The sequence below is a fragment of the Neovison vison genome, chromosome 13 (assembly GCF_020171115.1).
Source record: "Neovison vison isolate M4711 chromosome 13, ASM_NN_V1, whole genome shotgun sequence".
NCBI classification, from domain to species: Eukaryota; Metazoa; Chordata; class Mammalia; order Carnivora; family Mustelidae; genus Neogale; species Neogale vison.
In genome coordinates, this window is record NC_058103.1 from 127,452,469 (window position 1) to 127,465,282 (window position 12,814).

General features: G+C 38.4%; 2 protein-coding genes across 4 annotated transcripts in view; both read left to right on the forward strand.

The window, feature by feature from the left end:
• GABRG3 (gamma-aminobutyric acid type A receptor subunit gamma3) overlaps positions 1 to 12,814 on the forward strand; it is a 707,159-nt gene that overhangs the window by 301,946 nt on the left and 392,399 nt on the right. The gene's annotated exons all lie outside the window — the stretch shown is intronic.
• Positions 1,198 to 1,852, forward strand: LOC122894392 (3-hydroxyacyl-CoA dehydrogenase type-2-like). The gene is given in 2 exon segments (XM_044232137.1): positions 1,198 to 1,511; positions 1,513 to 1,852. Coding segments are annotated over 2 exon segments (498 nt in total). The 5' UTR covers positions 1,198 to 1,217; the 3' UTR covers positions 1,717 to 1,852.

Genomic DNA, 12,814 nt, shown 5'->3' on the forward strand with positions numbered 1-12,814 from the left:
TTATTTCTTCTCTTATTATCATTTTATGTTATGTGCCCAGTGAGATAGAGCCTGAGCAGAGAGGGGGAAACATTGAATTTAGGGAGTTTATCTCTCTAACCCTCCTTCTGTCACTAGGGGTTGATGAGACGATGGGAAGAAAGGCTCTTCCACACAGTCAGAACTCTCCCAGCTGGCCTACCCACTGAAATTGCTGGTTCTGATAGCTGGACCCAAGTTTGCAGCCCTGCAAGGCAGATCTTTGAGTTGTGCTTGGCTCTTCTGCCAGAAATGTCTCTTTGTGTCTCTTGGGCTGTTACTCAGGCTCACATGCTTGTGGTTTGTGTGTGCCATATGTGCTCTGACATGCGCTAGGCACTAGAGGTAGAGGTAAGTCGGGCTCAGTCCTCACCCTTGGGGATAGCAATAACCAAGAGGGTTGGGTGGAAGTTGGGCTGGAAGCATCTCAACTTCCACTTTGATGATAGCTAAGCACAGGAGAGGGGTATGTTTCAGTCTTATTGGAGAGAAAGGATGTTTCATAAGAAGACTGCATTTTTTTTTTCTTTTTCTCCATTAGGAAAGTAACAGGTATGTAAGCAACCAACCACCAGTCACAAACGTGACAAGAAAGCGAGACATTCTCTGTAATCTTCTGCTAGTAACTGTGTATCAGAGTAGGCATGTATAGGTGGCTGAGGGTCCCTCCTGGATAATGCAATTTACAGAGGGTGATGGAGACTCCTGCAATATCTTAGGAGATCAAGTGCAAAGAGAAAGATGGCAGAGGACATATGCAGGCTCCAGGGAGGTCTTGAGGAATAATACCCATGTAAGCTCTGCCAGTAAAGCCTGCCTTTTTAAATCACATTAACTAGATTTGAAATTTCCACCTAACTTTAATGAGCATCATTCAATTTACATAAGGATTCCCAGTGTATATTACTAAAGTCCTCTGTATATGTGCTGCTGAAGTGAGCACTACTAAAGTCCTCTGCAAAGAGCTATGTCTTTTGAAATTCTTCAAAAGCCTTTCTCCCCCCTCCCACCCCGAATGCCTGGCTGCTAAATCAGGGCTGAATCATGCTCCTGAAGACAGGGGAGGAGACCAAATAGAGCAGCTGAGACCCATGGTACAGCATCTCAGCCACGAATGTGATGAAGCTGAGTGCTGGTGGGGGGTGTGTGCTTCAGTATCATTCAGGAGAAAGGGTGCTTCATAAGAAGACTGCCTGTTCATGAAGACATACAACTTAAAGAAGAATCAGGCCCATTCCTTGGAGGATTTCCAGCGAGTTCTTAATGTGAATCTCCTAGGCACCTTCAATGTGATCCGCCTGGTGGCCAGTGAGATGAGCCAGAACGAATCAGACCAGGGAGGCCAACGTGGGGTCATCATCAACACTGCCAGCGTGGCTGCCTTTGAGGGCCAGGTTGGACAAGCTGCATACTCTGCTTCCAAGGGGGGCATGGTGGGCATGACCCTGCCCATTGCTCGGGATCTGGCTCCCATGGGCATCCGAGTGATGACCATTGATTGCTCCAGGCCTGTTTGGCACCCCGCTGCTCACCACCCTCCCAGAAAAAGTACGCAACTTCTTAGCCAGCCAGGTGCCCTTCCCCAGTCGACTGGGTGATCCCGCTGAGTATGCTCATCTGGTACAAGCTATCATTGAGAACCCATTCATCAATGGAGAGGTCATCCGGCTGGATGGGGCCATTCGCATGCAGCCTTGAAGGGAGAGGGCAGAGAAAACACACGCTCTTCATTCCTTGCTTCCCTTGGAGTACTTTACAGCAACCTGGGAGGAAGTCCCACAGCCATCTTGTAACTGCCTAGCTATCACACCCCGTACCTAATAAAGTCTCTGTTTCTCACAAAAAAAAAAAAAAAAAAAAAAAAAAAAAGACTGCCTGTTTCTTTTTCTCCTTTTAGAAAGTAACAGAAGAAACTGGCTCTTTGGCTATCCAAAATAGAATTAGGGCAAGTGAATTTTTAGACATTGTACTTTTTAATAATGAATCAATTACAAAGTGTTTTCAACAAAGTATTTAATGGAAACGTATATTCTCACAGCAAGGGTTAAACTATTTTTTTTTTCTAAAGCACCAGGTGGTAAATATTTCAGGCCAAGTCTTGCAACTTGTCACCTCTGCTGTTGTGCAAAAGTGGCCAGCCACAGACCACATGCAACTAATGGGGTATGGCTGTGTTCTGATACAACCTGATTTACAAAAAAAGATTCCTGAAAGACATTGTATATAGCTTAGTTCAATTGTGTGTTTAATACCTACACTTTGATAAAATTGCTTCAATAAGTTCCAGTCTATCCTGTTGCAACAAAGAAATCAAACAGTAGAGAGCTTAAAACACATAGACGCTTATTTTATTTCTCTTTCATGTAATGCTTTGACATGAGCCATCAGGGCAGTGGGATGACTTTGTTCCATGCAATTACTCAGGGTTCAGGTTCCTTGGATGCTTTGATTCATCATTTTATGCAAGGGCATTATGATGTTCTGCATGGTTAAAACTAGGTTACTGCCTGTCTGCATTTCTGCTGGTAGCAAGAAAAAGGGAAACATAGAGGAGGGACCTAATGGTCCAAGACATAGAAGCTGCATGAGCTTATAAGAAATTGGTAGCCTCTCCACACTGGGCTGCACAGAAGACTGGGAATTGGGGTCAGCCTGGGCCCAGCTACAAGTGGAGTCACTGTGGACATGAAAGATTCTGAAGCCCAACTGGAGTTATCTTCCAAGTAAATGCACACTTGAATGCAAGGTAGAGAAAGGGATTATCTGCTTATTTCACTGCTGTATTTTAGTGAATGGCTCAGGGTGTCAACATATTCCACACTTGATTTCATGAATAAGCATGTCCTCCTGATACAACCTTAACATCATATTCTCCAGATCTTCTTAATGATCTCATTTCATTAGTTACCTATTACTGCATAACAAAGTGCCCCCAAACTTAGTACCTTATGTAAACATTTAATGTCTCACAGGAATTCATGAGGGGCTTGCTTGGTGAGGCTGGCTTTGGGTCCATTAAAGGTTGCTACCAAGAAGTCCACTGAAAGTTCTATCAAAGGAGGACTATCTTCAAGTTCACACACATGGCTGCTGGCACGAGGCCTCCATTTCTCACCAAATGGTTATCTCCATAGGCTGCCTGAACTTCCTCACAACATGACAGCCAGCTTGCCCCAGAACTAGAGACCCAAGAAAGGATAAGTCCAAGATGACAGTCATAGCCATTTATAATACAGCACTTCTGCCACATTTTGTTGGTCACATAGGCTATCCTTGGTAGAAGGTTGGAGGGTACTACACAAGGCTGTGAATAATAAATAACAAGGATCATTGAGGTCCATTTTTGTGTCTGTTCTTTAAGTCCTGTGTCAAAAAGCACCACGTATCACATACTGGCTTGAAGTCTAGAATACCTGCTGAGACATGCTAAGCCTATGCAATGATTTAAACATGTGGCCAAAGAGAAAAGTTTGCATGTGGAAATATCTGGGAAACACTGAATTTAGTAATTTAGTACAAAAAGTAAAACTTTTTGTTTGTTTTGTAATTTCAGGATTTCTTAGAGACTTTGTTATAGTAAAATTCCTTATGAACCTTGGCAGGGTTGGAGCACACGGTGGGCATTGTTCCCCAATGTTATTAGACCATGGACAACTTTTTCATGGAACCTCTATTAACATTTCATAGAAATTATTTCACAGTGAAAGATTCATAGAAAGGCTGCTTAGAGAAAAAGACATAAACACTGTAAGAGGACGCAGCCTCAGTCCCATGTCAAAGATAGAGTAATTATCTGAAGTGAAAATTCATGTGCATTACATGGTTCATTTACTTGTCTTGCTTGTCAGCTGCGGAAAGAATGTGGCACTGGCCCTTGAAGAATCATCTACTCCTCCAGTCATCCTTGGTTATTTATCATTCTTCCCTCTGCCTTCATCTTCTTTCTCATCCTTCCTTCTATAACACAAATCATATATATGCATAGTACTTTGCTTACATCCTTCTTGAAAGAACACTGCAGTTAATCATGGTAAATATTGTGTTCATTAAAGAATAAATTAGTCTTAAAGGCCTCTTTCCTTTTACCAAATTGTTGTCATTTCTTGAATTACTAAAATGTTTGTGTTGGATGTAAAGGCAAAAACCATAGAAATGCCAAGTGTTATGAATTGAAGGCTAACAAAGGCAACATGATAAAGTAAGTGATGCAATAAGCTCAGTGTTTCCTGGACTTGGGCCACAGAGTGCTGCATCTGCATAGTGTATCTGTTCATCTGTGACCTCTGGGATATGGCAATGGAAAAACAAAGACTCCACCCTCGGTGCAAGCATTGGTGAACTCAGTCATGCATGCTATAATCATGGATGTCAGGTAGATTTGCATTCTATGCATCTTAAGATTCCCTGGGTTGTCTGCAAGTAACCTTGAGCTGTTGACTTATACTTGAATGTTATTGTTCAAAATATCCTTGTTCTTTCTAAATCTACCTATTATCTCTTTGAACTAAACAAAATATTTTAAAAATTATAAAATAATGAGATTTTAGTATTAAACATTTTACTGACATAGAGCTTTGTAACTAGTCCTATCGAGTCAGTGGACCTTTAGGGACTGCATGAAGAAAGTGAGGTTCAGTGATGAAAGTCTAAGAAAGTCCATCTCGCCATTGGGATACTTCCCCCAAATGGCACCGAACTTCCCAGGTCTGTTCCCACAAGGGTTGGGTTGAGCTTCTGATAGTTCCCAATGGTCTTCACTATTCTGTCTCTTGAGACATAAGAGAAAATGTATCTTCTCACAAATGCCACCAGATAAATACTAATTGTCTCAGTGTGTGGTCAGTTTTTAGTATTACTTCTCTATGATAAACAGAGAAACCCTGAATATTTAAATTAGGCCATCAGTAAAATGCATTAATTAGCCACTGATTTCTGTGATTGCAGAGCTGACCAAGGGACCTCATGTTATCATTTAGTAGCAAGAAAAAATGATAATGAACACAGGGATGTCAGAGAAAATAAGGAGTTTTGAAACTGGAGTGGTAGAAATATTAAGTTGGATGATAATGACCTTCTCCAGCTTCTGCCCACGCCACATCATGGTCCCTACTTCTGCCAGTGATGCAGATGACCTTGTGGATTGTAGGGCTTGTGGAAATAAATAAGACCACCCATATCTCAACAAAGAGAGGTTATTCATAGGTTGCTATAGTAAGGAAATCAGCCACCATGACTTGCATTTGACAGAGACTCAAAAGAGGACAGTAAGGTTAGAGAGCTTTATAGTGAAAAAAGTGATGGCTTAAGGCATGTCCTGCTTGGAGGTTTGCTGGCATGAGGAAGCTGGAGGCAGGCTAATTAAAGTTGGGTATCCTATGTGATTGGTTTGGGGAGAATATTTGGCTTTCTCTGTTTTTTCCTGAGTTAGAAGTGTGGGCAAAAATTAAGGAATCTAGCAGTCATCCACCAAGCCCTGACCATTCTCAACCAATGACCGTTGCAGTTGAGTTTAGCTTCCTGAGCTGTTAGCTGCAGAGGTTACAATGCAGAGTTCTATTGTCATACGTGGCCTGGTTGTTGTCTGCCTGTATGTTCATTCTTTCAGATTGGGATTAAATGGGATGTCACCAAGTATCCAGCAAAGCACCTCATGTATGGTAAAGCTTTCAATGAAACATACTACAATTTTTAAATATTAAGAAACAAATAAGACTGGGCTTAATTACCAGGAGACTTGAGTATGGGAATAATGAAAATTTTGTTTGGAGAATTTTGCCCTGAAATGCTATGTGGAATTGATTAAAGGGATAATGGTGGCATGATGCAGGCCTGCATGACCATCTCAGAGTAAGAAATGCCTGCTCCACAAAACAGCTTAAAGTATAAGAAAAACCTGACAAAGCAAAGCCAAAGCAGGGTCTGAATTCAGATTCTGAGACATGTATTTTTTATATCCCTGTGTGGATGTCATTCCATGCCACTGGAATTATTAATTTTACTGGGGTTGGACAATATTTGTATTCTATGCCTCCCCCACAACCCCCAGCTAAAATACAAACAGAAGTTTGGTGTTGACTGGATATCTCTGAGAGAAGTTTGTAGTTTACTTAGATGAAAAATAAGGAACAAAATATCAACACTCAGAAGTTAACAAGGTGCTCAAGAAAGGGAAAGTCAGGATGAGGCAAGTCTCTGAGACTGAGGGCTGAGATGTTTGACTACAGCAGATTTTGACAAGGGCTGAGGAGGCTACAGATCCAAGTTCAGACTGACAAGAAATCAAAGAATTTTTCCGCAATTTCTCCTTTATTTCCTCCCTCTCTCTCTCACTTCCTTCCCTCCTTCCTCTCTCTCTTTTTCTTTTTCCTTTTCTTTTCTTCTTTCTTTCTTTCTTTCTTTCGTTCTTTCTTTCTTTCTTTCTTCTTTTTCTCTTTCTTTCTATCTCTATCTATCTCTATCTCTCTTTCTCTCTCTATCTTAACTCCTGCAAGGAATTCTTTGAGAAAGAGACAGAGTGAATGAAATGTATACAGAAGATAGTATCTGTGAATGATTTTAGAAACATATGACTCATGACCACACGTGTTTTGAAGTCTTCTTGTTCTTACCCACTTTGTTCATTCCTTTTATTTTTTCCTAATCACTATGTAATGTTGCAGGGTATGGAATGGATATTTGAGTACAAAATAGTTTATATTGAATAATTATGAAGAGGGAGATTATAATTACTCACCATAAATTCCTTGATGGCTTCTGAGAATCCATCCTGGTATCTAACTGGAGGAGACTGATAGCATAATTAGTGGGATCAGTATAAAAATATTCATAGACTTTCCTTGTTCCAGGGCATATAAACTTGTAATTATATAATGATCTATTGATAGCCTGACATTCACTTCTGCAGTGCATTTAAGCTTTTTCTCCCATTTTCTACTTTATAATACTGGTTATAAAGACTGTAAAAAGACTTCCATTTTAACTACTATAATTCTGTGTAATTGTAATCTAAATTTACTATTGTTAATCAGTAATGAAGAAATATAAAGACAATTGAGCCATTATTTTTAACTTTTTATTTTGAGATTATTATAGATTATGAGGAAATCACAAAAATAGTACAGAAAGTTCTGGGAACTCTATCTCATTTTCCCCTGGCGGAAACATCATGCATAACTTTAGGATAGTATCAAAACTAAGGGGTGCCTGGATGGCTCAGTGGGTTAAGCTTCTGCCTTCAGCTCAGGTCATGGTCTCAGGGTCCTGGGATGGAGCCCCACATCGGGCTCTCGGCTCAGCGTGGAGCTTGTTTCCTTCTCTCTCTCTGCCTGCCTCTGCTTACTTGTGATCTCTCTCTCTGTCAAATAAATAAATAAAATCTAAAAAAAAACCTAAGACATTGATTTGGTAAAATCCACAGAATTTATTTAGATTTTACCAGTTCTATATGCACTCATTGTGTCTGTGTGTCTGTGTGTGGTTCTAAGAAATTATGTTACATGGTAGGTACCTGTAATTACCACCACAGTAAACATACAGGACTGTTTCCTTACCACAATGGTGTCTTGAGAAGATGTGCTCTGCTTGATAGCCAGAACCATCTCCACTCCTATTTGTAACTACTGGAAACCACTAATCTGTTTTCCAAGAATGTTTTATGACAGAATGTTACATTTTGGGATTGCGTTTTTTTTCCCCTCTCAGCATAATTTTTTTGAGATTCATCCAACTTGTTTTTATTCATAGTTTGTTTCTTTGTATTCCCAACTAGGATTTCATGGTATGGATGGACCACAGTTTGTTTAACCATTCATTCATTGAAGGACATTTGGATGATTTGTAATCTTTAACAATTAGAAAGCTGCTATGAACATTCTTGTACAGGTTCTTATGTGAGCCCCAGTTTTAATTCCTCTGTAATAAAAACCCATGAGAGTGATTTCTGTATAATATAGTAATGATATATTTAGTTTTATTTATTTATATACTTACTTACTTATTCATTCATTTATTTATTGAATTTATGAGACTACCAAACTATTTTCCAGAGTGACTGTACCATTTTACATTCCCACTACCAATGTGTGAGAGATTTATTTTCTCTACATCCTTTCCACATTTGGTGTCATTACTATTTTTTTATTATTATCATTTTAGCTATTTTTTATAGCTTTTTTTAAAAATTTTATTTATTTACTTGTCAGAGAGAGAGGGAGAGAGAGCAAGCACAGGCAGACAGAGAGGCAGGCAGAGGCAGAGGGGGAAGCAGGCTCCCTGCCGAGCAAGGAGCCCGATGTGGGACTTGATCCCAGGACACTGGGATCATGACCTGAGCCGAAGGCAGCTGCTTAACCAACTGAGCCACCCAGGCGTCCCTCATTTTAGCTATTTTAATAGGTGTGTTGATATCTCATCATGGCTTTAATTTACCTTTTCTTAGTGGTTAATGATATTGAACTTTTTATTGTATGCTTACTTGCCATCTATATATCTCCTTTAGTGAAATGTCTGTTGGTGTTTTTGTCCATTTTCTAATTGGATTGTACTGTTGAGTTTTGAGAGTTCTTCATATATTCTAGATAGGGGTCCTTTGTCAGATATATGGTTTGCAAATATTTTCTCTAAATCTGTATGTTGCATTTCCATTCTCTTAATAGGGCTTTGTGAAACAGAAGTTTTTAATTTTGGTAAAGTCCCATTTATTTTCTGTTCTTTTTTGTTGTTGTTTTTCTTTATGGATCAAACTGTTGGTGTCAACTCTTCATCTTAATGGAAGTCTTAAAGTCTCTTCTCTTATGTCTTATTTAAATTGTTTTGTACCTTCACAGTTTTCTTTTGAACCTATGATCAATTTTTACTCAATTTTTGTATAAAGTGTGAGACTTTGCTATAAGTTCACTTTTATTTTTCCTGTGGATAACTAATTGCTTCAGCACCATATATTAAAAAGAATATCTTTCCTTCAATGAATTACTTTGCACCTTTACACACAATCAGTTGGTCATACATTTTTGGGTTTATTTGTGGATTCTCTATTCTGTTCCTTTGATCTGAGTTTCTATTTTCTTCCAGAACTGCAGTCTTTTGAGTACCACATTTAAATAGTAAGTCTTAAACATTAGATAGAAAGATTCCTCTCACTGTTCTTCATTTAAAAAATTGCTATAACTATCTCACTTATTTGCATTTCCACATGAATTTAGAAAAGGCTTTTTCTACATCTATAGGATTTTGATAGAAATTATAATAAATTTCAGATCAATTTGGAGTCAGTCATCTGAAAATATCAAAGCTTCTAATTCATGAATACATTATGCTTCTCCATTTACTTGGGTCCATGATTTCTTTCATCAGTATTTTGCAGTTTCCTGTGTATAAGAGCTACATAGTTATTATTAGATTTATACCTATATATTGCATCTCTAGTCATTGTAAATTATAATGTGTTTTTAATTTATATTACATTTCTGAAATAAAATTCTCTTGGTCATGGTGTATAAATTCTTTTTGTGTGCTGCTGGATTTGATCTGCTAATATTTTGTTGAGTATTGCTGCATTTATAATCATGAAGGATATTAGTATTCTTCCTTTTCTTATACTCTTTATCTCGTTTTGGTATTGGATAATACATGAGTTGGGAAGTTTTCCATTCTCTGCCATTATCTAGAAGAGATTGGATAGAATTGATCTTAATTCTATGAACATTTGGGAAAAAAAAATTCTATGAACATTTGGTAGAATATCTGCTGAAATAGTCCAGACTTGGAGAGATTTTTTTCTTAAGAAACTTTAAACTGTATATTTAATTTATTTAGTTAGTATAAGGCTATTTATTTGCAAAGACTTTACGTATTTATTTGTTGGAGGGAGAGACAGAGAACGCAAGGAGGGGAAGTGGCAAGCAGAGGTAGAAACAGGCTCTCCACTGGGCAAAAAGTCTGATTCAGGACTTGATCCCAGGACCCAGGATCCTGACCTGAGCAGAAGGCAGGCATTTAACCAAGAGCCACCCAGGCGTCCCTAGGCTATTTATTTATATGATCTATTTATTGTTAGTCGACTTTTGTTACTTTGTGTTTTGGGGGGAAATGGTCTATTTTATCTAGGTTATTGAATTTATGTGTGTAGAGTTGCTTATTGTAGTCCTTTATCATTCCCTTAATATTTGCAGGGTGTGTTATGACACTCACTGTTTCATTCCTGATAATGGTAATTTGTGACTTTCTTCTTTGTCAGGCTTTCTAGACCTTTGTGAACTTTCTGAGCCACCCAGGTGCCCCTAGTTGTATCTTACAAATTTTAATGTGTTTTATTTTTATTTTCATTCAGCTGAATGTATATTTGATTTCTTTTGTGACCTACTCTTTGACTTATGGTTTTTTTAGAAGTGTCTTGTATAATTACCAAATGTTTGGAGATTTTACTGAATTTCAGTTTCAATTCACTGTATATGCCCTCAACACCTATACATTTGTTGAAGTTTGTTTTGTGATTCAGGATATGATGTATTCAGAGAATGTTTGATAGCTGCCTAAAAAAATATGTATCTTGTTGATAGTGGTGGAAAGTTCTGCAGATGGCATTTCATATCTGTTGATTGATGGTGTTGTTTAGTCCTTTTATATTCATACGCATTTTTTGACTAGTTGTTCTATCGATGTTAAAAGGGAGTGTTGATATCTCCAATTATAGCAGTGAATGTGTCGATTTCTTTTTTCAGTTTTATGTTTTGTTTCATGGACTCGAGTCTATGTTGTTTATGCATACACATTTAAAAATTGTTATGTCTTCTTGGTAGGTTGACCATTTCATCATTAAGTAAAGTCTTTTTCTGTCCCTGGTAATTTTCTTTGCTCTGAAGTCTTTTTATCCTATACTTTCTTTTGATTAATGTTTTTATAAAACCCATTTTCAATACATGTGCCTTTTCCTTATTTATGTTTCTGGTGAAAATCTATTATTCATTCAAATATTGTTCTCCATATGTAAAGCTTGTTTCTCTCTAGTTTCATTTTTTTAAAGGACTTTTTAAAATTATTTATTTATTTGACAGAGAGACAAGCAGGCAGAAAGGAGGCAGAGAGAGCAGGGAAGCAGGGTCCTGCTGAGCAGAGAGTCCGATATAGGGCTCAATCCCAGGATCCTGAGATCATGACTTGAGCTGAAGGCTCAAACACCCCTCTCTCTAGCTTCTTTCAATGTTCTTCTTTGTCCTTTATTTTCAGAAGTTTGATCAATGTGTTTTGATATGGATTACTTTGGATTTACCCTGCTTCCTTAATATGTAGGTTAATGTTTTTTGCCTAATTTAGGAAGTTTGATTTATTTGTTTTGTTTGTTTGATTTTTTTTAAAGATTTTATTTATTTATTTGACAGACAGAGATCACAAGTAGGCAGAGTAGCAGGCAGAGGGAAAGGGAGAAGTAGGCTCCCTGCTGAGCAGAGAGCCCGATGCGCTGGATCCCAGGACCCTGAGATCATGACCTGAGCCTAAGGCAGAGGCTTTAACCCACTGAGCCACCCAGGTGCCCCTGTTTGTTTGATATTGTTTTTAGTACTTCTTCTGCCTGTTCTCTTCTTTCTCTCCTTTCTTGACTCTGTCATGAATGTCGCATCTTTTCCTATAATACCAATGTCTCTAAAGCCCTCTTTCTTTGCTTGTTTTTTAAGTTATTCTCTCTGTTTTTCAGACTAAGTAATTTCTGTTTATCTATTTTCAAGACTAAACACTAAAGAATCAGTAGATTCTTTAGTCCCTCATCTCTATTCTTCTGCTAAGCCCATCCAATAGGAATATTATATTATATATTGTATTTTTTAGTTCTAAAGTTTCCCTTTGGGGGCACATGCATGGCTCAATCAGTCAAATATCTGACTTTGGCTCGGATCATGATCCCAGGGTCCCGGAATCAAACCCTGCATCAGGCTCCCTGCTCAGTGGGAGTCTGCTTCTCCCTTTTCCTCTGGTCCTCTCCCTGATCTCTCTCTCTCTCAGATAAATAAATAAAATTTAAAAAAAAGTAAATAAATTTTCCACTTGGTTCTACTTTATTATCTATTTCTTGTTTTGTGATTTTCAGTATTTTCACTTGTATTAACCGTGGTCTCAACTACTCCTAAAAACATTTTTATGATGACTGCATCAAAATTCTTTTCAGATAATTCTGACACCTTGTCATCTGGTTGTTGGTTTCTGTTGGTTGTCTTATTCCATTCAAGTTGAAATTTTCCTGGTTCTTGGTACTATTAGTGATTTTCAATTTTAACCTGTTATATTATGTTATCAAACATCGGATCTTCTCTTTTACCAATTGTTCTCTGAAACCATGCTGTCAGGTAAAAAGGGGAACCAAGTCCTTACTGATGGGTGGTGGGATGGAAGTCCAGGCTCTACACTCATCTTCAGACACACTGGTTGGAGAGGTGCTTGGTTGTTAGTGGGGGAGTGAAGTCCAGGCTGTCTGTTTAGCTCCCTCCAATATCCCACTCAGCAAAGAGGAAGGGCACTTTGTATGGCTGAGCTTCGGTGGAAACCCAGGCTGCTCATTCAGCCTCTACCAGTATCATCCTGCCGGGGAGACAAGAGGCTCTTCCTCCTCTGGGTGGAATAGACATCCAGGATTCTCACTTAGCTTCTGATGGCACTTTGGAGGGGTTGGTGCACTTTGTTTTTACCAGACATTTGTTGATAAGGTTAGGGACAGTACATTAGTGTTTCCCTGATGCTCTAGTTGAGTAGGATGTGTGTTATCAAAAAGATTTTTTATCTTGCTAGGATTTCCCTTTCCTGGTTTAAT